The sequence below is a fragment of the Ovis canadensis genome, chromosome 25 (assembly GCF_042477335.2).
Source record: "Ovis canadensis isolate MfBH-ARS-UI-01 breed Bighorn chromosome 25, ARS-UI_OviCan_v2, whole genome shotgun sequence".
In the NCBI taxonomy this organism is placed as follows: Eukaryota; Metazoa; Chordata; class Mammalia; order Artiodactyla; family Bovidae; genus Ovis; species Ovis canadensis.
Genome location: NC_091269.1, coordinates 26,935,495 through 26,963,277, shown reverse-complemented (window position 1 = coordinate 26,963,277; position 27,783 = coordinate 26,935,495). Strand labels below are relative to the sequence as shown.

Here is a 27,783-nt window from a genome sequence, read left to right as displayed (position 1 = left end):
GTCCCTGGGACAGAAAGATCCCGTGGAGGAGGGAATGGCTACCCACTCCAGTCTTCTTGCCTGAAGAGTCCCTCAGACAGAGGAACCTGGCGGGCTACAGTCCATGGGGTCATGAAGAGCCAGACACGACTGAGCGACTAACACTTTATATACTATTTGAGTAAGGTTAACTTCACTATCTTTTTTTTTTTTTAGGTACATTTAGAAGATGTTTTTCAGTTATTCAAGTTCTTTTCTGTTTTATGGACCTATGGTTCTAGCCTTTCAGACCCGCTCAACTGCAGAGTAACAGCAGCGCTGCAGACGCAAGCTCTTTATGTGGGCTGTGCCCTGCTCTCTTCTCAGAAGGCGCAGTGTAAACATCAGCTGGCATCTGCGTCTTCTCCAGGTACTACAAGTAGCCTTGTCCTGTTTTGTCATGACCAGCTGGTAATGCTTTCTCTGTGTGAGATGAGTGAAGGTTGTGGTTTGGAGAATTTGTTTTTATTAGTATGAGTGCACACTCTCTCTCTCTGTAGGGGGGGGATGTGTGTGTATTTATGTATATGTAGGCTGTTTGTGGCTACTTTTATATTGCTTTTAAGTTCTAAATATCAATTGCAAAATCTTGCCAAAACAAATTAAAAAATGGTAGGTGATTAATTTTGGGATTTTACTATCCAACTGTTCCATTTTTTGAGTAGGCACGCGCTATCTAGGGAAACCAAACCATCTTAATACAGTTCAGCATTTAACTGATTGATTGTATAAAATTGGTCTCCATTCAGGCAACCCTTCCGGATTTATCTGTTTTATCTGGTATAAAGTAATTTTCAGATTGGGCACGCAGTAATGAAACAGCCAAAAATAAAACTTATGCTTTTTATAAGTGAAATTATAAATTTTTCAAAGCATGCAGAATTTCATAAAGTTGATATGAATATGATTTTGAGAAGTGGATTGACTTATAAAGTTACTGACAAATGAGAGGATCTGGCAGAATCAGACCCTATAGTGACTGAAGGTGAGAAAGTTGATGAGGATGATGGAATCATTTTAGTGTGAGTGGAAGAAGAGTGGCCCGTGGGAAATCTGAACATGCTCTTGATTTTGTCTTCCCAAATCACTCTTTATAAGTGGTCTGTGAAAGCAAAGTGAATGATCCTACATTTTCCTCAGAACAATTTCCCAGTGTTTTATTAGCTGCTTGAAAGAGGACATAATTATGATTGTAGTCAAAATTTTGTTATATGTGAGATAGGTACAATTTCAAGTTTTACTTACAAAGTTAATCCCATGAATGTAATTCTTTTTCCACTGCTTACTGTAAAATTGCAGTCCTCTTTTTAAATGGGTTTACTTTTTTTTTTTTAATGTTTTGGCTCTCTGTATCTTCATTGTTGCAGGCAGGCTTTCTCAAGTTGTGATGAGCAGGGGCTACTCTAGTTTCGACACATAGGCTTCTCGTTGTGGTGGCTTTTCTTGTTGAGCACAGGCTCTAGGGTGCTCCAGCTTCAGGAGTTGTGGTACACAGGCTTAGTTGCCTTTTGGCATGTGGAGTCTTCTCAGACCAGGGGTCGAACCCATGTCCCCTGTTTTGGCAGGTGGGTTCTGGACCACCAGAAAGTCCTGGATTTACTTTTAAGAAGATGTATTTAGGTTTTTTGGATGTGAACTTCATGCGCATTTCTTAAACTTTCCATTGAATACACTGCAAGCATCTTTCTATATTAATATATATAATTGTATATTTTTTAAATGTCTGCAGAATATTTTATATGGAGATATGCCGTATTTTATGAAAATAGTTATCCACTGTTAAACTTGTGAGTTTAAAAAAAAAAGTCACAAGTAGTTAGATTTTCTAGTTAGGTATGAAATGTGCTATCCTTTAGCATCAAAGGCAGCGGCTTCTTAGGGCCATGCCTCTTTGTGGGCAGCATGACAGCGGACCTAACGTTTCCTGTGGCGTTGCAGCAAGATGAGCTCCCTTCATACTCCTGCTGCTTTGCTTTCTGTCACCTCCCCCTTCCTAAAGTGCTGTTGCATTTATGCTCCCTAGGCATGTCACAGGACTGTTAGAAACAGGAGAGGTGCGTTCCGTTCTGCTTGGAAGCTCAAGGACCGCTAGCATCGCCTAGGCCCAGATAGAGGGCACTTATTCATTGCACCTGTCCTCAGACCACTCCACTGCGAGTGTGCAGTGAGCTGCTGCTGCTGCTAAGTCACTTCAGTCGTGTCCGACTCTGTGACCTCAGAGACGGCAGCCTACCAGGCTCCCCCGTCCCTGGGGTTCTCCAGGCAAGAACACTGGAGAGGGTTGCCATTTCCTTCTCCAGTGCATGCATGCATGCATGCTAAGTCGCTTCAGTCGTGTCCGACTCTGTGCGACCCTATGGACAGCAGCCCACCAGGCTCCTCTGTCCACAGGATTCTCTAGGCAAGAACACTGGAGAGGGTTGCCATTTCCTTCTCTCCAGTGAGCTTCTAGCCATACCTTATCCATAAGGAATCTTGGCTGGTATTTGTTTTCATATAATTACAAAAAACATGATGTTGTTTAAAAGAAAAAGAAAAAGGACTGGAAATTCTAGCAAATAGATACCTGGGCCTGAAGCTGCCCTTGTGAATTCAACTTTTCAGCTGTTCATTTCTGGCTTTATTTTGTAAATTAATTTTCTGGAGACCAGGAAAGTCTAACTTTTGTATGACCTCAGAAAGGTATGAACACTTGTCATACTGTTTCTTGGCATTCCAGAAGTCGTATGTATAGAATGGATCATTTCTAGCAAGATAAAAAGTACCAAAATTTGCCCCAGTAAATAGCATGGAATAAAGCATAAATAACTAACTACTATAAAAGGAATTTAGTTCTCTTTATCCCAGAGACTTCTCTTTCAAAAAACCCTGATTCAATCGCTTTCACAGATTCATTTTACCATGATCCTTGAAGCCAGTTTATTTCAATGTTGTTGAGCTGGGCAGGGCATAGAATGAAGGAAAGCTTCCAGATTCTGTTTAAAACCAGCACAGCATGCTGACAGACAAAAGGTGATGGGTGCTTTGAATAATAATGCAACAGTTCTAAATAAAATATTTGTTGGGTCCAGGAGCATTATTTTAGAGAATAAACATTTCCCCAGAGTTCATTCCAGCAGGACAAAATTGGTTCAAAACTAGGAACTCTATTATGTAATTGGCTAGAGAAAACTCATATAATCATGTCCAAAGATCTGAAAAGGCATGAGATAAAAATCAGTAACTATTCCTAATTAAGTGACAGCAGAATAGAAGTAACATGATGAAAATACTTCTCAAATCAGAAGCTAGTATTTTTGCCATGTAATTGGGGAAACAGAAACATTCTTGTTAAAGATCATCAATTTTATTGAACATGGTTCTAGTTGGCAGAAATAGATGCCTTTCAAATACTAGTGAGATGTATGAATGATAAAGCTGACATCCCAGATCTGTGGGGTTCTTAGGTTGAATATTAAACAGGACATCTGGTTAGTCATTTGGAAATATTAAAGAAGTTTGACTCCAGCCTTATTCCTTCGACAAAAATGTGAGCTGAACTAAAGATTGCACATTAAAAAGAAAACTTAGCTTTAGTGTTAGAAAATGTGGAATACATATGATCACTATCTAAATATAGAGGTAGATACTTTTTAAAGAGAGCACCTTTCTAAGCAACATATAAAGCTAGAAGAAAGATTCTTCTATAAAGCTATGAAGTTTCCACGTCAAAAAGAATGTGAAAGCAAACATCAGTTCAGGCCAAAATATCTGCCAAGCCTGATGCATGAGTGGGTTATTTCCTCTGCACACTTGCTCAGGGGTGTATGTACAGGACGTTTGTTGCAGTGGTTTTAATGCCAAAAGACTAGAAACAATCTGAACTTTTACTAGTAAGGTACTAGTTTTTAAAACTATGGACAGCACAATCTAGCATTTCTGTACAATTTTAGAAGGCTATTTAAGTTAGATATGTATGTATCAATAGTGGTATGGGAAACACTCCCAGTGTGCACTGAGATGTGAGAGCAGCTGTGCAGAATAGCACGTGTGTTCTCTGGTCGCATGTATTTTCAGACCAGCACACCAGTGCACATCTGGCATTTCTCTAGGGTAGTGAAATGATTAAACAGTGACTTCAGGGAGGGGGTTTGAGCCGGGAGGAAAGCTTTCATCATGTACTGCTTGATACTGTTGCAATTTTATGCTGTTTCAATGTTTTCAATTGTTACTTCAATGTTTTTCCCTTTGGTTTTAGTGGTGATATCTCTACTCATTAATCTGGGCAGCCCCATAAAAGAAGTGCGCAGGGCTGCCATTCACTGTCTCCAGGCCCTCAGTGGAGTGGCATCCCAGTTTCAGCTGGTCATAGATCATGTGGTTCCTAAAGCAGAGGAGATCACCTCAGATGCCACCTACGTCGTTCAGGTAAACTCAGTGGCGGAGAAGATGGAGTGTGTGCAGACGTTGTGGACACGCGAGCCATTCTCCCCTTCGTTGATGTTCTGCTTTGCAGGGCATTTGATTGGCTAAGTCATTGAATTTAGAAATTGATATGTCAATAGCTGCACATCTTTATCCCCTAATTTTAAAAAGATAGCAGTATCATGTTGCATTTCTGCTATCTTGTCACTGGCTAAAAGACCAGTGTTGGTAGGAAGCTACCAGATGGGTAGTGATACATTTCCTATTCAGGTTTCAAGGGGAAATGAAAAATCATTGCATCATTTGGGAAAGCATCTTCCTTGAGTAGCACATGGAGCACTCCCCCCCCCCCCCCCCCGCCCTTTTTTTTAAGCCACTTTTCTTTTTTGTATCCTAGGACTTGGCAACTTTATTTGAGGAACTACAGAGTGAAAAGAAGCTGAAATCTCATCAAAAGTTAACTGAAACTTTGAAAAACCTCCTTTATTGTGTATATGGTTGCCCATCTTATATTACAAAAGATTTGATGAAAGTACTTCAGGACATCAACAATGAGGTATGTGTAATTTAAGTGAGCTATATCCATTCCAGGTGATGTTAGTGAAGATTATTTTAATTAGTCATGTGTGTACAAGACTGCGTGAGAGTTATACACACTCAGGTGTGAATACTTTCATATTAATGTGAGAGAGAGAAGAGCTGAGGTGGAGGAAAAAGATACAGGGTACAAAAACAAGCAGTACTGCATTTCTGTCCATTTTAAAATTGTGTGTTATCCCTGTCTCATCATTGACTTGATGTTAAATGAATTTTCAAGTCACAGGGGAAACCGATGACAATGCATTGATGAAAAATAGTTTGTGTTTATTCTCAGGTGAAAATCTCCACGAAATAATAATATTTGAACATATAAGTCTATATATATTTCAAAATTGTTTACTCTTTTTAAAAATACACATGGCTGTACATTTCTGGAGAGGTGGAGGGAGAAACAGAGCTTTCTCTATGGTTCCAGGGAAGCCTGTGTTACAAAAGAAAGAGGTTTATGAACCACTTGTGTAATGGTTTGTGCTTGTAAGCCAGAGAAAACTGCTCCTTATCCTAGTGTTCCAAAAACTCCTCTGGACCTTACCAATCTTGGGACTTGACTTCAAGTTGAAGAAGTAAGAGAGGGTTGAAGTAAGAGTTGTTTAGTCGCTAGGTCAAGTCTGACTCTTGTGACACTGTGGACTGTAGCCTGCCAGACTCCTCTGTCCATGGATTTCCCAGGTAAGAATACTGGAGTGGGTTGCCATTTCCTTCTCCAGGAGATCTTTCCAACCCAGGGATCAAACCTGAGTCTCCTGAATTGATGAATTCTTTACCACTGATGCACTAGTGACGGAGAAGGCAATGGCACCCCACTCCAGTACTCTTGCCTGGAAGATCCCATGGGCGGAGGAGCCAGTGGGCTGCAGTCCATGGGGTCGTGAAGAGTTGGACACAAGTGAGTGACTTCACGTTCACTTTTCACTTTCATGCGTTGGAGAAGGAAATGGCAACCCACTCCAGTGTTCTTGCCTGGAGAATCCCAGGGATGGGGGAGCCTGGTGGGCTGCTGTCTATGGGGTCGCACCGAGTCGGACACGACTGAAGGGACTTAGCAGCAGCAGCAAGCCACTAGTGAAGCCCAAAAGAGGATAAAATGGAGTAAAAGACATTTCATTATATTGTCCAGGCCAAGAACATAGATGGCCTGTGTCAGTTCTGTGTTGTTCCTGATACAGTTTAAACTAGGAATTGACAGTCTTGTTCTATGAAGCAGTGTCCCCAAGCTTCTTGGCATAAGGCTCTGGTTTTGCGGAAGACAGTTTTTCCACAGAAGGGGTGGCGGGATGGTTTCGGGATAATTCAAGGGCATTACTTTTATTGTGCACTCTCTTTCTGTTTTGTGGCCATCTTGGGATAGTCCGCCTTGACTTTCAGGTTAGGGCTCACGCTCCTGTGAGAATCTAACGCCACCGCAGATCTGACTGTAGGAGAAATTCAGGCGGTAAAGCAAGTGATGGCGAGCAGTGGTAAATACAGATGAAGCTTCACTCACTCGTCTGCTGCTTACCTCCTGCCGTGTGGCCCAGTTTCTAATGGGCCACAGCCCAGCCCCGGTCCACAGCCCCAGCTGTAAAGGAGCAGATAATAACTATTTTAGGCCCTGTGGCTGTACAGACTCTGTTGCAGATGCTCTGTTCTCCCATCATATTGCCAAAGCAGCTTCAGACAGTATGTAAACAGAAGAGCATGCCTGTGATTTTCAACAAAATTTACAGAAACAGATGGTCCTCTGAACGTGTCTTGCAAGCCATAATTTGCTGGCTGCTGCTTTAGTTATTGAAGACTTCACATATATAATTTGAATTAATATTAATTATACCAAGTTGGAAATGTTGTGTGGAAAAGCTTAATTTTATGTTTGTAGTCTAAAACTTCAGTTTGTATTTCATGTTTTAGAAAGCCTTAGAATGCCCACAGATTGTTACTGCTGAAAGATTCAGAGCTTTTGATTATTACAGACTGAACTGTCATGAGGGACCTGGGTGCCTTAGTTGGATTAATAGCTGTCCTTATGGCTAAGAGGCCATTACTGTTGGTTTTTTTCTTCTGTGTTAAGCTTCTAGTCTTACAACATATCTTTGGATGTTTTTGTACAGCAAGGAAAAACTTGCATCGGTATAAATAACTATTTACTAATAAATTTTCCAAACTTTAGCTGGTGCTTTCTCAGCTGTTGTCAATGATTGACCAACTTTTAGAAAAGAGCCAGAAGGAGCCCACAGCTGTCCTGAAAGATGAGGCCATTGCCCTGCATCTCGCTCTGGGAAAATATAATGAATATTCAGCTTCTCTTTTACATAAGGACCCGAAGAGTCTAGATATATTTTTAAAAGCTGTGCACACAACAAAGGATCTTTGTACGGGAATGCCAGCCATTCAGATTACAGCTCTCGAAAAGGTCAGTGATTTCTTTCAGAGATTAAAGCATGTTAAGCTTTTGAAAATTTGTAATGTTTACTTCAAGAAGATAAAATGGTCTGAACATGTTTCAAAGGAATATGATATATCTGACCCATTTTTTCAAAACTGGATGATGTACGTGAGTCATTTAAATTAACAAAATGGGGACCAATTTTACATTGTAAGACAATGATGGAAACATCATTTTTAGAATTCAAGTTCGTTCATAGATCTCAACTGCATTTTTTCTGCCTCTAGATTACAAAGCCATTTTTCGCAGCTATAACAGATGAAAAGGTTCAGCAGAAGCTTTTGTGCATGTTGTTTGATTTACTGGTGAACTGTAAGAACTCACATTGTTCTCAGACTGTTAGCAGTGTTTTCAAAGGGGTAAGTTGCAAACTTGTCATTTGTTTATTAATATTTATTCTCTTCCAAGTAATGCCATGTTTAAGCCTTCTCCCTTTTGTAATTCCTTTAGGAAGTCAGATATTCCCATTAGACAGAATCATAGAAAAGCAGGTCATAGAGAAGTGCAAAGTCAAAGTTGTAAGTCCTCACTATTACTTTTATGGTATGAAATATTTAGTTTTGAACGGTAAGGTGTTTGTTAGTTTAGGTGTTACTTACCTCCTAGGCAAGAACAGGAAGGAATAGTGACTTGATGCTCAGCAGGGTCACGGATTATTATTCTACTTAATTTAAGTTGTTTCATGACACACAGAATGGAATTGAGAATCTGCTCATTGGTTTATATGTATGTTGAAACCTAGCTGTAGATCTGAATAACTACCTGATTACCCTGTGTGCTGCTTTGTTGTGCTTTTTAGGGAAACTTTCTTTCACAAAAATATATAATAGCGTGGTGAAGTCCTAGTATCCAGATTCTGCAGTTCTCAGAATTCTAACATATTTTCTTAGGTTTCTAAGAAAATTTGTTCTAAGTGGGACAAATTAAGGTACAGAGCAGTGTGAAAATGTGCTCCTGTGTGTGTCTAATCTTTATAGAGCTGTTGGTATATGGAAAATTTCCCCAAGGAATACATAAGGGATTGTCAGTGACGTTTCCCTTTGGGTATTGGACTGGGCTCTAGGGTCATAGGGAGACGTAAAATGGGACAGAGACGTTTGCATTGTATCTCTTTAAATATACGTAAACTGCTCTAATCCCGTGGAATCCTATCATCACCCATTCCTCCTTAATATTCTAGATTTCTGTTAATGCTGAACAAGTCAGAATAGAACTGGAGCCACCAGATAAAGCCAAGTCCTTGGGCACAGTCCAGCAGACGAGGAGGCAGAAGATGCAGCCCAAGTAAGCGTGGCTGTCCCCAGGCCGCGGATGTTTGGGACCATCGTGACTTTTTTGATGCCCATCAATGTGGCATAATTGGTTTCAATAGTTTTTACTTAACATTGACAGTGTTTGCTTTTCTTTTTGTCTTGTCCGATTCTCAGAAAATCACAAGATCAAGAATCTGTCCAGGAAGTTGGAGGTTCTTACTGGCAAAGAGTAACCCTCATCCTGGAATTATTGCAGCACAAAAAGAAGCTCAAAAATCCTCAGATACTGATACCGACTCTTTTTAACCTGCTGTCAAGGTAATGACACTTGCTTTGATTTATGAGAGAGTAAGATTCTAATTCTTGCCTGTTTTCATACTCTCTTCTTGCTCAGCTAGTCTGTAAAACAATGCAAGTTGAATACTATGGTTGGAAGATTTAAAGAATGGTTATAGGAACCTGTTTGCCAAGGCCTGAAACTAGCCTTCGTCCTGTATTGTGTAGTAAATGAGCACTTACCTTGCAGCCTGCTTTTCTGCTTCATGTTCAGTACTGTGTCCCTGGGGCATCATGACTTCTGTTTAAGGATGTAGTGTGACACTTAGTGTCTTTTAGCCCTGCATCATTAGATAGCCATAGTGTGTGCCTTGCATGGTGGATGTGTGCTCTCGTCTGAAGGAAAAGTAATTCTCAAGGTTGTCCTCTAAGAAGGTTCAAAATGGGTTGATGGAAAGTTCGGTAGAAAGGAGAGGTAATGTGATGTCAGCGCCTGCCCGCAATAGAAGAATCAGCGTTAGAAATCTCACAGTGTTTATAGACATAATGTTAATATTTTAGTTCTTCCTCATTTAATATATGCTCTAGGCATTGGTCATTACTGCAGAACTGAAACTGTACAACCCTTTCATTTCCCATCGTTTCTCTTCCGGAATTCCTGAAGGTGTTTAGAGCCTTTGCCACCGGAGCAGGGAAGCATGGAATACACCAAACAGTTAATTCTTAGTTGTCTGCTTAACATCTGCCAAAAACTGTCTCCAGAAGGTGGCAGAATACCCAGAGGTGCGTACTTTGCTGGAAGCAAGGGGGGAAGGATTGTCTGCTCTGAGTGTGAATGTGCCTACCACTTGGAGATGTCTTATTTCTTGCCCTGTAGACATTCTGGATGAGGAGAAATTCAACGTGGAACTGATAGTCCAGTGCATCCGTGTTTCTGAGATGCCCCAGACCCATCACCATGCCCTTCTGCTCTTGGGCACTGTTGCTGGAATCTTTCCGGTAAGTGTTAATGACTTTAAGGCTTATGCAGATACTTTGGATGTTTTCTTCCGTGGACATATATAGGCGCACATGGTTGGGATTCTGTGGCATTCTGGATCTTACGGTGCAGGTGGGACTCCCAGGCCTGCCTCTTTAGTTGAGGCAGTGAGCTGGCTGATCTTTCTAAGCTTTGGCTCAGCCTTTTGTAAAGTGTAAAATGCAGTAACCTTTATAGAATCGTGAGAGTGGGACTGGATGATTTATGGTTAGCACTTAGCATGGCACTTGGTGCAAGGTAACTCCAGTAAGTGGACTTAAAAGTAATTTGATTATAAACTACCTCAGTTAAAGAAATCGTGTTCCTTATAGAAATACTTCATTTAAAGATGTTTGAAGAGATGGAAATTATTTTCATCTAAGGGATATGTTCCTAACTGACGATTTTTGGTTCTCCATGAGCTTCTGTGGGTCTCTTAATCTGCTAAAATCATGTGTAAGATTTAACGTGTATAGGATTTTTTTTCCCCCCTTGGTATAGAGTCAGTAGCCCTCAAAGGGGTTGATAATCCAGAAACAATTACGAATCATTGATATTTTTCTTTTGTTTTTATTGAAATATAGTTCGTATTGTTACAAAATCTACCTATTTGAAGTATGCGATTTAGTGGTTTTAGCTTACTCACACAGTTGTACAGCTATCTCCATTATGTATTTCCAGAACACTTTCATCAGCCTCAGAAAGAAACCCCATACGCGTTCACATTCAGTCCCCATTCCCTTTACCACCAGCGCCACCACCTCTGGCAGCCAGCTATCTGCTCTTCTGTTCTGGACATTTCCTGTGAATGGAATCATATAATATGTGGCCTTTTTTGTGTCTGACTTTCTGCACTTCGCATGTTTTCAAGGCTAATCCATTTGGAAGCTTGAATCAATACTCCTTTTATGGCTGAGTAGTAAACCGTTGTAGGACTTTTCCTAGTAGCTCAATCGTAAAGAATCCGCCAGCAATGCAGGAGACATGGTTCAGTCCCTGGGTTGGGGCGATCCTCTGGAGGAGGGCGTGGCAACCCACTCCAGTATTCTTGCCTGGAGAATCCCATGGGCAGAGGAGCCTGGCAGGCTAAGTCCACAGGGCCGTAAAGAGTCAGACACGACTTAGAGGCTAAACAACAGCAATAACAATACACCTTTGTATGTACATTATTTTATTTATCTGTTCAGTAATTGATGGACATTTAAGTTGTTTCCACTTTTTATCTATTCATTAATTGACGTATTTGTTGTTTCCACTTTTTGGCTGTTAATCATGCTGCTGTGAACATTCTAATAGGTTTTGTGTGAATGTGTTTTCAGTATTTTCAGTAGGAGTAGAATTGCTGGGTCTATGCTAACTTTAACTTCATGAGAAACTATCAGGCCATTTTCAAAGTGAGGTCATTTTGTGCCCACCTCGCAGTGTCTAGGGGGTCTAATTTGTCCACTCCCTCACAGTTATCACTGTCTTTTTTATTATATTCGTCCAAATCGGTGCTTTCTGGTTTGGATTTTGCATTTCCCTCATAACTGATGTTGATCATCTTTTCATGTGCTTATCAAGTGTTTATTTGTGAAGAAATGTCTTTGTGCATCATTTGCCTGTTTTTAAGCTGGGTTATATTTTTTATTGCTGAGTTGTAATGAATCATTGATATTTGATCTGCTTAAGATGGAAAATGTTGAAAAATGTGCTTGCTTCCAGGACAAAGTTCTGCACAACGTCATGTCTATTTTCACATTCATGGGGGCCAGTGTGATGCGCCTCGATGACACCTACAGTTTCCAGGTCATCAACAAGACAGTGAAAATGGTTATTCCAGCGCTTATTCAGGTGAGTTTTCTGCCGGCGTTGGTGTTATATTTTTTAATTTTTAAGATTTTACATAGCGTGAGATTCAAATAGTAGTTAATAAATGACATTAAAAGCCTCTCCAGACTGCTCACGTATCAGTGACCATTAAATTTTAGAGTGGTGAAGCTAAGGAGTAGTCTTGGAAATATCTTTTCCAGAAATATCTGTCCTGTACTGCAAGTACAGGTACAAGTACTTCAATAAATACAAGTACCTTAATGTTCTTCTGACAAAGTGAATTTACAGTCAGGGTATATCTCAGGACAATGCGTCAGTTTGATGAGACCCTTAAGTAGGTCTGTGCAGATAGGAGGTTTTAAAGGTATGGTGGCAAATGTGTTAACATACAATTTAACAGACGTTTACCAAGTGGTCTCTGAAGCTTAGTACACAAAGAGATGACCGAGACCTGGTCTCTGTCAGCCTAGTCTCAGGAAGAAGTAAAGACCTTGAAGCTAAGAAATAGCCTTGGAGATGAACAGGTGTGGTTTCCCACTTGTGCTTTTTCTTCACCTCCATGGTTGTTCCTTTCTTTTCTCATGTTACTGACCATTTCCTCAGTGACCATACCGAGCACCTTTTCCTTTTAATCTTGGTGTAAGGTTGGAATTCTTTGTGTCCAGCAGATCAGCCAGTGTGGGACACATATATAAAAAGGAAAATAACATTATGCATTCATGTGATGTATGCCAGTGGGGTAGATGCAACACTGAAGAGTTCATTGTAGGGGAAGGCCCATATGGCCAGCGTGACCACAGACTTCCATAAGAAACGCACTTCAAACTGGTATGAAGAGGGTAGGATTTGTTCTCTGAAACGGCTGGCAGCCCCAGCCTGGGGTTGTGCGCAGTGTGTGAGGGATGTGGAAAGCAAAGTCGCGTGGCAGAAGGGGCGCTGGGTTAGCTGGTCGTGTCCTTTCTTCGTTCTCTCATTCATTCAGCAGTTGTCTTTCATGCACCCATACCAGGTGGTCAGAACTGTATTCTGAAAGCATCAGGGGGCTGTTGGCTTTGTCCTGCTGCGCTTGTTAGATTATACCGTCCTTCTCCAGGTGTAGCTCAAATCCTATTTGGTTTTCTGGACACCCCAAGAGCAGCCTTGCTCTCAGGGCCCGTGGTTGGCCCCTGCAGTCTCTTCACGGGAGCGTGGTGTCTGGCAGAGATGATGTGCCTCCTTCTGGGCAGGGCTCACGTCTTGCACTTTGTGGCCCCCTCATGGAAACGTAGTCTGTACTCCTTGAATACCTACTGACTGGTCTTTGATTGTTAGAATTCCTTTGATGACTATCTTGGGGGCACATCAGAAAGCCTTTTCGAGTCTGCTTAAAGCTTGTCTCATGGCGAGTTGTTGGCTTCTCCTTGCTGTCCCCTGCTTACTGCCCTGCAGTCTGATGGTGGCAACTCTGCCGAAGTTACGAGGAACGTGGAGGACATCGTGGTCAAGATCATTAACGTGTTTGTGGACGCGCTGCCCCACGTGCCCGAGCACAGGCGCCTGCCCGTCCTTGTCCAGCTTGTTGACACACTGGGTGCAGAGAGGTTCCTCTGGGTTCTCCTGGTCCTGCTCTTTGAACAGTACGTCACTAAAACCGTGCTGGCGGCCGCCTATGGAGAAAAGGTCAGAGTGCAGAGCGGGGTGACAAGTGAAAATGGGAGGTGTTTCACATAGATTTTGCATTACTTTTCACTTTAAACTTGTGGCTGGTGATGCTTAATCCACATGAGCTCAGAAGTGCTTTTAAAGGCATTTTTTATATTCTTTGGACCTACTTCCAGAGGCTGAGGCACTGAATATCCTTGGGAGTAACAGGACTTCTGTGGGTGACTGGAATTTAAGAAACAGTCGGTGCCATGCTGGGTGGGTCTGTTTTAAGCCCAACAGCATAGGGCTGTACAGGAATTAAACTGTGTCTCATTTCACGGGGCAGGGGAGGAGAGTCAGTGTTATAGAGGCCAGTGAGATGCAGGTAACTGTTTTGAAGAGCCCTGTTGAGAGAGATGATGGGGGACTTACAGGTCCAAGGCTGTTTCTAAATGACTTCTTAGACAGTGGGATCCAGGAATAGATCTAGAACCTGTGTTAAGTAATTCAGTTCTACCAGAAATCATAATGCAGTTTATCCTGGACTTACACCTCTTAATTCTTGTAAGTTGGCTTTATTATGTAAGGAGCTCACTATCTGATTCTTCTAGTCATACACATGACCATCCTTATGGTCAGTGTGGAGTGGCTTTGTGTGCTGAGAAGTATTTTTAAAATGTTTCCCTTATTTGTACTTGTTAAGTAATATAAATTGGAGAGGTACGGTTTTATTACTTCTTTCTCTCCTCTACGCAGGATGCTATTTTAGAGGCAGACACTGAATTTTGGATTTCCGTCTGTTGTGAGTTTAGTGTCCAACATCAGATCCAAAGCTTGATGACTATCCTTGACTACTTACTGAAGCTGCCAGAGGACAAAGAAGGTAGGTGTAAGTCAGATGTTAATTATTGTTTGATCTGGAAGCTTGAGAGAAGCAGGAGACGATGCACTGTATCCTCAGAACCCAAGGCGTGTCTTTAGAAGGCTTTTTTAAAGGAAGTCAGTCATTCATATAGCTGTCACCTTCTCAGATCTTTGTGGGAAACAGTAAGGAGGATTTCTACCTGCATTCCTCAAACGTTGGTTTTTGCATCTCTGTGCCGGTATGTGGGCTATGGAGTGTTCTGAGTGGGTTGAGTTATAGTAAAAAGACAGCAAGTTAGTAGGACCTTATTAGCTGTATCTTGGCTTTCCATTAAAATGCGAGCCATGTGTGGTGACAGGCTAAGTACAACAAAGCTTGAATTTTGATTCACCCTCTAGGACAGTGATTTGTAAGTGGCCCACCAGTAGACACATACCCCTTTTATATTCGATACATTTGAGTGTGGAATTTTAGAGTTTAAGGACAAACGTCCTCAATTTTTAGGTTTAAATGTTGAAGGGGAGGGATGACCCTCCTTCAGTCCGTTGTGGGCCATCAAAGTACATGCCTCTGTAGCTTCAGAAATGGGGCGTGGAGCCAGTTCAGACTCTTTGCAATATCTTTGTCTTCCATTTGTTTGTCTCAGTTGCCTTGTTTTTTGTTTGTTTGCTTTTGTCTTATATACTCTCATTCTCAGGGCTGTTGGATATTTTATTTGTAAATATATCTTTCATTAATTTAAAAGAGGAAAAAGTGGATATAACTAATTTTTTATTTATATATATATATATATATATATATATATATATATATATATATATATATATATAATAGGGCTTCCCTGGTAGCTCAGACAGTGAAGAATCTGGCTGCAATGCAGAAGGCTCAGGTTTGATCCTTGGGTTGGGAAGATCCCCTGGAGAAGGGAATGCTATAATACCCACTCCGGTATTCCTGCCTGGAGAATTCTATGGGCAGAGGAACCTGGCAGGTTACAGTCCATGGTGTGGCAAAGAGTCAGACATGACTGAGCAACTAACACTTTCACTTTCTTTTCATGTATATTATATGGATATGTTTAGTAATATACATGTGTTTTATGCATAACAGAGTTCTCTCTAAGACTTGTATGCATTTATCATGCTCATTCTGTGTCTGTACGCTAAAATATCAGGTTGAAGATGAGTGAGGTCACTTGTTCGTTGTTCTTTTTCAGAAACCATTCCCAAATCAGTATCTAACAAGAGCGAATCACAAGAAGAAATGCTACAGGTCTTTAACATAGATGCTCACACTAGCAAGCAGCTACGGCATTTTAAATTTCTGTCTGTGTCCTTCATGTCTCAGCTCCTGGCTTCCAACAATTTTATCAGAAAGGTGAGATGTTCTTTAAATGTATTTATGATATAATTTTGCTTTTCCTAAAGAAATTGTGATTTAGGCTAGTAAAAATAGCTTGGCAAGTCTCTCATGAAAACATGAGGCATGCCTATAATAGAAAACAAATAGTGCTACTCACTTCAACATGAACACGTGTTGGGCACGACCTACTGAGACTGTGTATGCATAAACCCTGTGGCTCAGCAGTTCTATCCTCAAATGGTACATACCTGCAGAGTGTATGACTGTGTGCATCGAAAGACATTGGAAAGTATGTCAATGGTAGCGTTATTGATGGTGCCAAGACTGGGAACAGTCCAAGTGTCCATCAGCAGTGGAGTGGATAAAGTGTCTGTCATCGTCACTGGACGTGGGTGAACCTCACTGACACGCTGTTGACACTCATCAGTGTAACATCAAAGGAAAGAAGGCAGAAAGAATGCATCCTGTGGCTCCTGTTGTATTAAGTTCAAAAACAGGCAGAACACACTTGTGGTTTTAGAAGTAACAACGGTGTCTGTCTTTGGAAGGAGGAGAGGGCAGGAGTCGGGGTCAGGTAGGGGAGGAATTCTGAGGTGCTGATAATACGTTGTTTCTTTACCACATACAGTGAGCTCTGCACACACTATTTGTGCACCTTTCTGTTTGTGTGCTAAACTTTAAACAACAAGAGAGAAAGAAGTACATATGGAAACGAAGACAGGAAGAAACAGAAAGAAGAGACAGGGTCACAACCAGGAACACAAGAATGGCTGAGCGTTTGAATATCTCTGTCCTCATAATGCATGAACTGATCAAGAGAGGAAATCTGTGATCACTGAAGTATTCAGACAAACAGCTTAGTGCATTCTGTACTTACTCATGACTTAAGGACAATGAGCGTCGGCATCATGAGGTCAGTGGAACTCCTTGGCCTGATAAAGACATGGTTTATACCACACTTCATGAGTCCTGAATGTGTGCCCATCAGAGCTTGGAACAGGGGTGCCCTGGGTCACTGTTCACACTCAGCTAAAGGAACGAAGTGTAAGAATCAGAGAAGGACTTGACAGACTTGCTCAGCTAGTAATCAGCTAAGCCAGCTTGCTTGAGAGTGACCGGTGTGGACACTGCTTGTGTCAAGCAGAGGCGAGGACGGCGGTGGTGCCTGATGCTGCGAGTGGATCAGTGTGCCTGGACGTCAGCTGGCCACACCCGCGTGATGTAAGAAGCACTTCCCATGCCAGGCAGCACCGTGTGACAGTGGGGAGAGGGAAGTGTGTGAGACTAGGTCTGGTATGATTTGTGCCAAGTAGGGGGGGAAGCCTCACGTCACATATAAAGTTAGATTAAACAAAAGGTAGATTAAAAACTTCAGTGTGAAAAGGAGTGCTTGACACTTTGAGAAGAAAATCAAAGAAAACATAACCAGAGGATGGAGAAGAATTTCTTAAAAACTTCAATAAAAAGCCACCATAAGCAAAATGAAAAGAAAACCAAACCACAGACCAAGACAAGATTATTGCTGTTTATAAGTCAAGAGGCATCCATTTCTATTAGAACAGTTGGCAAGCAATACGAATTCACTGAAGAGGAATCTCAAATGGCCAGTGAGATGAAACAGCCTCCTTAGTAAGAAGGAAAATGCAGATTAAAGGGGATGCCACTGTGATGTTATCAAACTGGCAGAAATTGTAAAGTTGTTAATACAGGCAGCCGCAAGGCTGTGGCCACACGATCATTGTTCTGCGCAGTGCTGGGTAGTGGGACTCAGTACTGCCACTTCAGGAAGCGCTGGGCAGTGTCCAGTCAAGTTGAGGATGTTGTCCCCTGTGATCTAGTAGTTCCCTTTCTCTACCAAAACTTGGCTAGATGCTCAAGGAGAAAGGTTCTTTTTAGCACTGTTACTAAAGGAAAAAAGGATGAGGGGGGTGACATAAACTTTGTGACATATCCACAGAGAGAGGTGAATTAATAGGTTGCGATACATCAGGAGGAGTAGTGTGTGCAGTTAAAATAAGTGACTAGAGCAACACGAGTCACTTAGCGAGACCCCCCCAAATCGAGTGTCATCAAGGAAAGCGTGGTGCTGCCTGGTATGTACTCTCTAATGACATTTCACTGCAGGTTGAAGTTTGTGGGGCTCGGGGTGGGAGGAGATTGGGATTAGAGAGCAGTAAAGTGGGGACCACAGCTATACCCTTCATGTTTATTAACATCTTAAAATTAGATACAGGCCTCACAAAAGATTAACATTTCATAAAATTAATAGGTAAGTGTTAAATCATTTGCTGTATTTTTCTGAATCTTTGTAGTACTTTACAGATAATATCTATAAAATGTAATCAAAATAAATTAAGGGAAGTGGAGTTAATACAGTATGATGGGGGTGATTTGGACCTGATTAAGTTGTAATATCAGAAAACACTGGGGAGTGAGTTGAATTTTTGAAGTTTCACTTCACTTACTTCAGTGATTTTTCATCACTGACTTCCATATTGTTCTAATGAACATATGTCCATATTGTTCTTTAAAAATCAGGTAGTTGAAAGTGGCGGTCCTCAGGTGTTGACAGGCCTGGAACAGAGGTATGTTCCCCTTTCTTTCTTTAATTTGTATTTGGAAATAATTTCAAACTTTTAATCAGAAAGCTGGAAGAAGTTAAAACTCACATGAGTCTCCTGTGTTCCAGGTTGCTAGAAACAGTTCTTGGCTACATCAATGCTGTAGCACAGTCCGTGGAGAGAAATGCAGACAAGCTAACTGGGAAGTTCTGGCGAGCACTCCTCAGTAAAGCTTACGACTTGCTGGACAAGGTGGGCGTTTATTTCTCTCCATCTTCTGTGTTTTGTTGCTGTGCTATGTCATTGTCTAGTTCTTTATCAGAAAGTTTTACTTTAAGAATAAAGTTAGTGACACCTTCTTTTAATAGAATGCAGCTCAGCTTTTTCTTGGAAAAGAATTTGATGCCTGGAGATCATTTTATCTGAAAAACAGTTGCTTACCTACTGATTGTGAGATCGTGTATCTCAGTAAATTTAAAGCATTAGCTTTAAATGTTGAGTCATATCCTACTGTATGATGTTCCAGTTTATTCAAGTGGAATAAATGATAACCTATTAGATGGGGTGTGTAGTTCACCAGTAAAATCACTGGCCAGGACCACTGTTTAACATTGAGCTGAACTGCTTATCTGTGTGGCATGAGCAGTTAGCTTAATGATAGCATCCTCTTTTGTTGTTGTGTGTTTGATAAATCTGGTTAGTCATACCTCCCTGAAACGTGAGTGTAAGAACTAGATAAGAATTGGTGTGTGAAAACGCCTCATATTTTGAAGCTGTGCAGCGAGTGGAAGTCTGTCTTAAATGATTCATCTTCCCTTTTGTATTTTATATTTTCCTCTTTTGTTAAATGTGAAACTGCTGTGTAGGTCAATGCCTTGCTGCCCACAGAAACCTTCATCCCTGTGATCAGAGGACTGCTAGAGAACCCACTGCCGTCTGTTCGCCGGAAAGCTTTGGATCTTTTGAACAACAAACTACAGCAGAAAACCTCCTGGAAGAAGAAAATTGTAAGTGAAGACTGTACTACAGACCCATTACCCATTCCTTGCTTTATCAGAGCTGCATTTAACTCCTTGTAGTTTCTCTAATGGTACAATTTAAATAAGTATGTTATTATCCAATAAGGTTGTGATGCCTGTGTGTTTAAATGTGATGTTAACTCTGGTAGGAGCACTATATATGTGTTAAAAGAGCTATTAGAGTGGAATTGGAACTAAATGGAGTTCTTGCTTAATATTGACCACATGTTGCCTTAATTTTAGCATGGTTCTAGTCCTTTTTCACTCTAAACTGGTAGGGTGCTTTATATAAATACAGAATTGATTGCAAGCACATGGATTTATTTATCCGTAAGTAACACAAGTGAGGAAATGGTTGCTTGTGTATCATCGTATGGCTTAGGACTTCTTGGTCTGATCTCCATTTAAGCAATCTCAAGCAGTAAAAATGGACAGAAGACTAGCATTTCTTTGCAGCTTTAATTGTTTGGGAATTCTGGCTGTCTTCCTCAGATTTACCATTTCCTCGACCTGGTCCCCGTCCTCGTGGCCATGGTGAAGCATAAAAGAAAGACGTTAGAAGACCATCCAATAAACAGACAGACGGCTCTGTATACCTTAAAGCTCTTATGCAAGAATTTTGGTGCAGAAAATCCAGAGCCTTTCGTCCCAGTGCTGAACACCACTGTGAGGTTGATTGCTCTGGGTGCAAAGGAGGAGAAGAACGTCCTGGGCAGTGCCCTGCTCTGCGTGGCCGAGGTGGTCTCCACCCTGGAAGCCCTGGCCATCCCTCAGCTCCCCAGGTATGCGAGGAGAACTGGGGCAGGACCGCCGTACAAGGTTTCTGCTACCAACTGGGAAGTAAAACCGTAGTGACTTTTTTTTTTTGCCCGTTAGTAGAAGTTTCATAAAGTTCGATTTGTTGGAGAGGTGATCTTTTCTTCAAACTGGAAAACAGCATTCTCATTTGCCTTTATGATGTGCGTTGCCGCAGGTTTTGCTCCCCTGGACCAGCAGCCCTAGGAAGCAGTGGTGGCAGCGCCATCTCATGGAGGAGCCCTTCCATGGTCGGGCCTCGACTGGCCCGTGCCGGCCACGCCGGAAGTGGCCACTCCTGGCTGTCTCGCTGGCCCGGTATCTGCTGGCCGTGCAGCCTTGCCAGGGTTACTTAGCCTGTAGAGCTTTGCCACATACAAACCGAGACAGTGCCTGTCTCATGGGGTAATGATGGGGCAGGATGGGGCAGTGCATGCAAGGCTTTTTTTCTTTTTTAGATTAAAAAATTTTTTTAATTTCATAGACTGCTATTTTCAGAAAATATAGTAAAAACAACTAGAAAAATGAAATAACACAGGCACACAAAATTTCTTATTACTGTTAGAGTCACAGACATAAAATCACTGCCAAACTGCTATAAATGTTTAAGAGCTTGCTCACAGTCTCGTTACTTACTGCTTTGTAGACCAGTAACAGGTTTTTTTGTCTTTTTTTAAAATTGGAGTACAGTTGCTTCCATGCAAGGCTTTTTTACCTGACGTGTAGCAAGTATTCAGCTGAAAGACATTGTCATTTTTTAAGTAAAGTGATATTGTGTTGGTACTATGGGCCCTGGGAGAGCTCTTGCTCTTGGTCACGTGAAATGTATAGCTGTTTCATGGGCTTGGACGTCAGAACGTAAGGGGCACGGATGGCGGTTTGGATTTTTTCATGGTGACTTCTATTCCATCTTCCATTTTTTGTTTCTGCTTTAAGTTTTGAAACTTTCTTTCTAGCCTGATGCCGCCACTGCTGACAACCATGAGAAGCACCCGCGAGCTGGTCTCGGGTGAGGTCTACCTGCTCAGTGCCCTGGCAGCCCTGCAGAAGGTGGTCGAGACCCTGCCGCACTTCATCAGCCCCTACCTGGAAGGGGTCCTGTCTCAGGTGAGTCAGTGACCACAGTAGGGGAAGGGAAACGTTATAGATTTGATCATTATGTTTGTGCCTGAAGCTTTTTGTTTGGCACGGAGACTCTTATTCTGACGAGATGTGCTGCTGCTCACTAAATGTGTGCCTTTCTTGCTTTCGCCGTCCCTCCAGTTCAGTTGTGACGTTGGTATGGGCGCTGCTTTGTCATGAGGCTCTTTCCTTCTTTGGTTTTGCAGGATGTATTTTACTGATTTCTTTTGCTGTGAGCTCTTTGGACTTGGGCTGATAGAGCTTCTTGTAGAAATAGGCATGCCTGCTTTGTTCCTAACGTGAGGGTTTCTTAACCCTAAGGTGTGTCTTTCAGAGTGGAATGCCTGTGCTGCAATTCAGACAGTGGGCCAGTGGCATTTCTAGTGAAATGAAAATGCCTGAGAATGGCCCCCGATCTGTTGTGTTGTGTTGATCACTGGCCATTTATGAGGTTAGGAGCCTTAGCTGCTTTGACACAGATGACTTAATGGATTCACATACTTTCTAGCCACACCTTGAAGGTAGACATCGTGAAGAAAGGGACCTCTGCATCTGAGCAGCTTTCTAGATTCTTTAGCAAAGAACGTAGCTCTCCTCATGGTCCCTGGATCCTTGTCCTCTTAAGATCACTGTCTTGAGCCCTGCCCTCTGTGTCCTGCCTTCCACCATTTGCCTGCATCCCTGACTCCTCGCTGGAAAGAGGCGTCTGTCCATTTTTTTCTATTTTAATTTACATTAAATATTTAAAATGTCTTTATTTTTGTTTATTCTTCTGTTTGGGGTTGGTGCATGAGCAGTTCTGTGTGAGGCTAAGTGCACTGAGCATTCTCAGTCACCGGCACGTGGACTGGCTTCTCCATCCTCAGCACAACTCTCTGTGCAACATGTGTAGACAGACGCGCTCGGCAAGGACCTGTGGTAGCCTTAATGGTGGTGGTTATTTCCTACAGGTGATTCACTTGGAGAAAATCACTAGTGAAATGGGTCCTGCCTCCCAGGCTAATGTGCGTCTCACATCCCTTAAAAAGACGCTGGCTACCACGCTGTCACCCCGAGTGTTATTGCCAGCCATCAACAAGACATACAAGCAGATTGAGAAGAACTGGAAGGTCAGACTGTACAGGGTATTAGACTTGGGAGGATGGAGATGTGGCACTGAAATTTTTAGATTTTCATTTAAAGAATATGGTTATTTAATGCCATTACAGATGCATTAATGAACTCTAGGAGTAGTAAAAACGGGCACATCTCCTCTGTGTTTTCAGAATCTCATGGGCCCATTTATGAGCATCTTGCGTGAGCACATTGGGGTGATGAGGAAGGAAGAGCTCACCTCCCACCAGCCCGAGCTCACCACGTTCTTCCTGGAGGCCCTGGACTTCCGCACCCAGCACGCTGAGGTAGGCGTGTTTCCACCCGCCTGTCCTGAAGTTACCACCTAGCTCAGAGCCAGAGAAAAGTTTAGCTGTGTAACCTGTTGTACCTGCCAGAGTTAGACCTAGATGTCAGTACTCTGGCTAATAAATTAGCTCTTCTGTTTTTAGAATGATCTGGAGGAAATCGGAAAAACGGAAAATTACATCATTGACTGTCTTGTAGCCATGGTGGTCAAACTTTCTGAGGTCACATTCAGACCCCTGTTCTTCAAGGTGAGCTTTCTTTCTCTTACTCACATATCAGTTACAAGATCCATAGAAGAAACTAATATTATTACTCTTTTATCTTTTTAGCTGTTTGATTGGGCTAAGACAGAGGATGCTCCCAAGGACAGGCTGTTGACATTTTACAACTTGGCAGATTGCATTGCTGAAAAACTGAAAGGGCTTTTTACCCTGTTTGCTGGTCACCTAGTGAAGCCTTTTGCTGATACCTTGAACCAGGTGAACATCTCCAAAACAGGTAGGTAGCGGACTCTAGGTCAGTCGGCATGCTTGCTCTGTGTACCTTACACAAGGTGTAGTAAGGAAGATAAATTTCTTACTTTATAGTCAGTTGTCAGACACTGTTTTAGCATGTTATTAATTGGGGCTTCCCTGGTGGCTCAGATAGTAAAAGAATCTGCCTGCGATGTGGGGAATCTGGGTTCAATCCCTGGGTTGGGAAGATGCCCTGGAGAAGGGAACAGCTCTCACTTCAGTATTCTAGCCTAGAGAATTCCATGGACAGAGGAACCTGGCAGTCCATGGGGTCACAAAGAATCGGACATGACTGAGCAACTTTCACACACACACTATTAATTCACTCACTTGGAGGAAGAATAGAGGTCATTCCTTTGCTTCTAGAATTAACTCTAAAACATTAAAATTGGTTTATTCTTTAATGCTTGCTAATAACAAGCAGTCCATTTGCCAAACTAAGCAATCTTAACAACTGAGAATGTTAACAACTCTGAAAGTGAGCCAGTCCCCTGAGACGTCCATTTTCCTTCATCCTGGTTGATTTCTAGATCATTTTAGAAATGCCCCTCTACTTATAGTTCTTGTAATAGTGATATGAATTTGAACACTGGAGATTTGAAACTCAGCTTTTTACGGGTTTTCCATTTTCACTCTCCCCAATCTACAGATGAAGCGTTTTTTGACTCTGAAAATGATCCTGAAAAGTGCTGCTTGCTACTACAGTTTATTCTGAACTGTTTGTACAAAATCTTCCTTTTTGACACCCAGCATTTTCTAAGTAAAGAGAGAGCAGAAGCCTTGATGATGCCCCTGGTGGATCAGGTAACCAGTAGAACCATCTGCTGTTAAAAGTTGGGACAGTCAGTGAGTGGTACATGCCTACAGGGTTTATGTTGACCAGAACCACAGTTTGCTGGGTTTTCTTTTCCTTTTTATGAAATTTTTATTTCAAAACTGATTTCATGTTTCTCATGAATGTAACTTGTCTTCACAGTGGCATTGACCGAGTTTTTAATTTTTCAAATAAAAGGCATGATTAAGGTTTATTAAATTTTTAATTCTTAAAAACTGAGTTTCTTGAGAATGTGTAAGGGTTTGGCTGCTCTTCTCTGTTTCTGCAGAGGGGGGTGATGCTATGGGCTGTGATTCCATTTGAGTTCCTCAAAGGTGGTAAGTTTGCTCTAGAGAGAGTAATAGAATAAATAGTACCTGGTTTTTCAGCCTGCTATTAGGAAGGATAGTAGAATACCACATATGCTGAGTATTTTTTTCAAACAGCAAGAGACCCACTGCTGTCCTTGTCTCACTGTCAACAGCTGGAAAACAGGCTTGGAGGCGAAGAGAAGTTCCAGGAGCGGGTGACAGGGCACCTGGTGCCGTGCCTCGCCCAGTTCTCAGTGGCCGTGGCAGACGACTCACTTTGGAAGCCCCTCAACTACCAGATTCTGCTGAAGACGAGGGACTCCTCACCCAAGGTCAGGCGCCACGGTGCCACATGGGTGCTGCGCACCTGCCCCGTGGCCGCAGGCGCAGGACCTGCTCTGCTGCGTTTAGCACCAGGGGTTGGCCTGTGTCAGGCAGAAGACTGACCCTGAGAAACCAGAATTCCATCTACAGACCGTTTATAAATAGCAGTCCTTCCCACGCCCCTGGTGTGTTAGACAGGACCACTAAAATGCGTTATACTTTTAAGTATTGAAAAGACCTTAGTTCCTCGTGTTTCTTAAGCACCGTTTACATGTCAGTGTACTCCCAGACTCATGCTGGGTTTGTTCACAGACCATTCCTTTGAGTTAGAGCAGTGTATTATCCTGTGGTATACACATCGCAGGCCTAGGACTTTGTGGAATAACGTGCATCAGCGTGGGGCGGTGATGTGTGGAGGTTTGAAGTTTTCAAGCTGTCCTAGTGATGGGTCACCATTTCTCAAGCTGATTATCACACTGGAATTTCAGTGGATAAAACAGACCAGAGCAGTGTTTTATTAATAGATTTATTGGTTGAAATTCACAGCATTTAGTTTTTTGGAAGTAATGGAAACAGTGAGGCTCTTCAGTGTACCCCCTACATTTTAAATTGTAGGTTCGTACAAAGTGGCTGCATTAGATTTATTGTAACTTCTTGTTTTGATTGGCCCAGATCAGGAAAATCCTGATTGAACATAGGCAGTTGCAAATGTTTTTTAAACATCTCACTTTGCTGTATCCAGATATTCTTTAAATTACCCCAAACCGGAAAGAGGACTAACATGGCTTTTGTTTCAGAGTGAATGACTAACAAAGCAAACAGCTGTTGACAAAGCAAGGAACTTGGGTTCCTGTCACAGACAAGACATGTGAGCAGCACTCCAATCTTTAAGCTCCGAAGCCGGGACATTTATGACACACTGAGTGTCTCCCAGTCAGGCTGAGGAGGGTGCAGCCCTCACACCGCCACACGGCGACCCCCGGCGGGGTTGAGGGCAGGAGTCCTGCCTGCAGTGGCCGGGCACGCGCCCACCAGGTGGGCATCAGCCAGGCAGCCAGCAGCTCCAGTGCAGGCACATTTGATGACACACTCAAATTTGCACGTGGCTTTTTTACTGTTTTTGTTTAAGGAAAATGTTACCAAAAAAAACATTCACATAAAAGGCCTGCAGTACTGGAACACAGATTGAAAGGCTCTGACGTACAAGGTTGCCCATGTTATAAAACAGATCTCAAACTGTTAAATGAACTAGTATGCTAAGATGAAGCTTGAATGGAGAGAGTGAAATAACAGTTTAAAATTCAGAGCATGTCTCAAGTTAGATCATAAATTAACAAACAGAGCTATAATAGTTCTTTGGTTTTAAAAAAATGATTCTTCATCTTTTCAGGTTCGATTTGCTGCTCTGATAACTGTGTTAGCACTGGCTGAAAAACTGAGAGAGAATTATATCGTCTTGTTACCAGAATCCATTCCGTTCTTAGCTGAATTGATGGAAGGTAATTCCCAATCTTTTAAGAAGTAATTAAACCTCTGTGGGAATGTGCCCAGTGGGAATGCCCGTTTGGAGAGACTATGATGAGCTCTTGGCTCCAGCCCTTTGCCTGGAGGCTGAGCTTCCGTTTTGAGTGGGGTGGAGGGAACAGTTAGAAAGCAAATGCCTCTTCATTTGAGATTTGTTTACAGCATAATCCTTACTATCTTTGCCTCTGTGTTTTTGGCTGACAGTACAGACTATAATATTGTTTTGCTTTAACCTCATACATGACTATGATTGAATATTTTGGTCCACACATGCAGGGTTATTATATCAAAACATCCAGTGCCACTAAGGGTGCGATGGAGTAGCACTGTTAACGCCCAGCACTTACTCTGTGTGGATGAGCTCATTAATCCTCACCAGGCACATGCCCTTATCCCCCTTTTTAATAAAGGAAAAAACTAGAGGCTTTAACAGGATTAAGTAATCTATCTGATAACAAGTATGACAGGTGGAACTGGGGTTGAAGTTCAGGTTGCGCAGCTCTGCACACAGAGCAGAGTGAGCACGGTGCTACCGTGCAGCCCAGGAAATAGTACAGGTACGAGCAGGGGTGGCGGAGGCAAGGACAGATGCTCTCACATTGGGTGTTCACTGCGCATCCCAAACCAGGTGCCTGCACCTTTGTTCCCCCGCCGCGGGAGGGGCTGTGTGAATGACGAAACAGAGCGGCATTGCTAGGTGTCGGGAATGTTCATTTGTGCACCACTGTTTGGGGCCTTTCTCCACTTCCCAAGTCTAAGACCATAAGACGGGGGGGCAGGCAGGAGGGACTTCAGGGTGGCTTCCGCCTCAGTGCTGGGCTTCACTTCTCTCCTGACTCAGGGACTCGCAGCGAGAGCAGGATGTGCAGACCCAGGCTGATGGGAACCGAGGCGGGAAGACTGACTTGATTTTGTTTTTCAGATGAATGTGAAGAGGTAGAGCACCAGTGCCAGAAGACCATCCAGCAGCTGGAAACCATCCTGGGAGAGCCTCTCCAGAGCTACTTCTGAAACTCTGGGTTTGGGTATTTCGTACTCTGTTCAGAGATCAGACTGCTTTTTCGTTTCTTTATTCTGGGTGTTCAGGACCATATTACTTTTGGTGCCTTAACCCTACTTGGATGTCTTTACCAAATTCCCACCTGATCTATGCGACCACAGAAGCCTTTCCTGGCAGTTGTACAGAATCTACAGAGAGTAAATGATACGTGGTATTTTTATACAGACTGCTGTGTTTGTTCAGCGCTGATCATGTGGGTAGTGTGTGCTCAGTTGTTTAGTCTTTGGGACCCTTTGGACTGTAGCTCCTCGGGCTTCTCTTTCCATGGGTTCTTCAGGCAAGAATACTGGAGTGGGTTGCCGTTTTCTCCTGCAAAGGAACTCCCCGACCCTGGGGATCAAACCCAGGTCTCCTGCATCGCAGGTGGGTTCTTGTGCCGCTACACCACTGGGGAAGCCCCAGCACGGACTGCAGTCTCTCCCGATCGATGTTGCTGTCACTGCAGGCGTGTCTGATGCCAGCACTCAAAGCTGACCTGCCTTTGGACTATAAAGCCTGAACGTTCGTGGTAAAGGAATAGCTTTGTACATGGTATCCATGTCAGGGGTTTCACTCAAAGTAGCTCTTTAAGAAAATGACAGTTACTCAGCCCCAACAAGAATGCTTTCAGCCCTGAAGCCACTGGATTTTTACTTTTCGTTCTGGGTGGATAACACTTCAGTCTTAATTTTTGTGTGTGCCCCG

General features: G+C 42.5%; 1 protein-coding gene across 1 annotated transcript in view; it reads left to right on the top strand.

Annotated features, from left to right (window-relative positions):
• Positions 1 to 27,259, top strand: part of HEATR1 (HEAT repeat containing 1) — a 52,907-nt gene extending 25,648 nt beyond the window's left edge. Inside the window, exons 20-45 of the mRNA XM_069571606.1 lie at positions 196 to 388; positions 4,256 to 4,425; positions 4,820 to 4,978; positions 7,169 to 7,411; positions 7,672 to 7,803; positions 8,625 to 8,728; positions 8,872 to 9,015; positions 9,638 to 9,756; positions 9,851 to 9,972; positions 11,696 to 11,824; positions 13,232 to 13,462; positions 14,183 to 14,309; positions 15,508 to 15,668; positions 18,192 to 18,238; positions 18,343 to 18,466; positions 19,081 to 19,221; positions 19,726 to 20,015; positions 20,985 to 21,135; positions 22,101 to 22,259; positions 22,416 to 22,550; positions 22,695 to 22,799; positions 22,881 to 23,049; positions 23,716 to 23,870; positions 24,365 to 24,523; positions 25,906 to 26,014; positions 26,962 to 27,259. Of these exons, the coding sequence (XP_069427707.1) occupies positions 196 to 388; positions 4,256 to 4,425; positions 4,820 to 4,978; positions 7,169 to 7,411; positions 7,672 to 7,803; positions 8,625 to 8,728; positions 8,872 to 9,015; positions 9,638 to 9,756; positions 9,851 to 9,972; positions 11,696 to 11,824; positions 13,232 to 13,462; positions 14,183 to 14,309; positions 15,508 to 15,668; positions 18,192 to 18,238; positions 18,343 to 18,466; positions 19,081 to 19,221; positions 19,726 to 20,015; positions 20,985 to 21,135; positions 22,101 to 22,259; positions 22,416 to 22,550; positions 22,695 to 22,799; positions 22,881 to 23,049; positions 23,716 to 23,870; positions 24,365 to 24,523; positions 25,906 to 26,014; positions 26,962 to 27,050 (3,867 nt within the window). The 3' untranslated portion in view covers positions 27,051 to 27,259. The remainder of the gene's footprint in view (positions 1 to 195; positions 389 to 4,255; positions 4,426 to 4,819; positions 4,979 to 7,168; positions 7,412 to 7,671; positions 7,804 to 8,624; positions 8,729 to 8,871; positions 9,016 to 9,637; positions 9,757 to 9,850; positions 9,973 to 11,695; positions 11,825 to 13,231; positions 13,463 to 14,182; positions 14,310 to 15,507; positions 15,669 to 18,191; positions 18,239 to 18,342; positions 18,467 to 19,080; positions 19,222 to 19,725; positions 20,016 to 20,984; positions 21,136 to 22,100; positions 22,260 to 22,415; positions 22,551 to 22,694; positions 22,800 to 22,880; positions 23,050 to 23,715; positions 23,871 to 24,364; positions 24,524 to 25,905; positions 26,015 to 26,961) is intronic.
• The last annotated feature ends 524 nt before the right edge of the window (positions 27,260 to 27,783 follow it).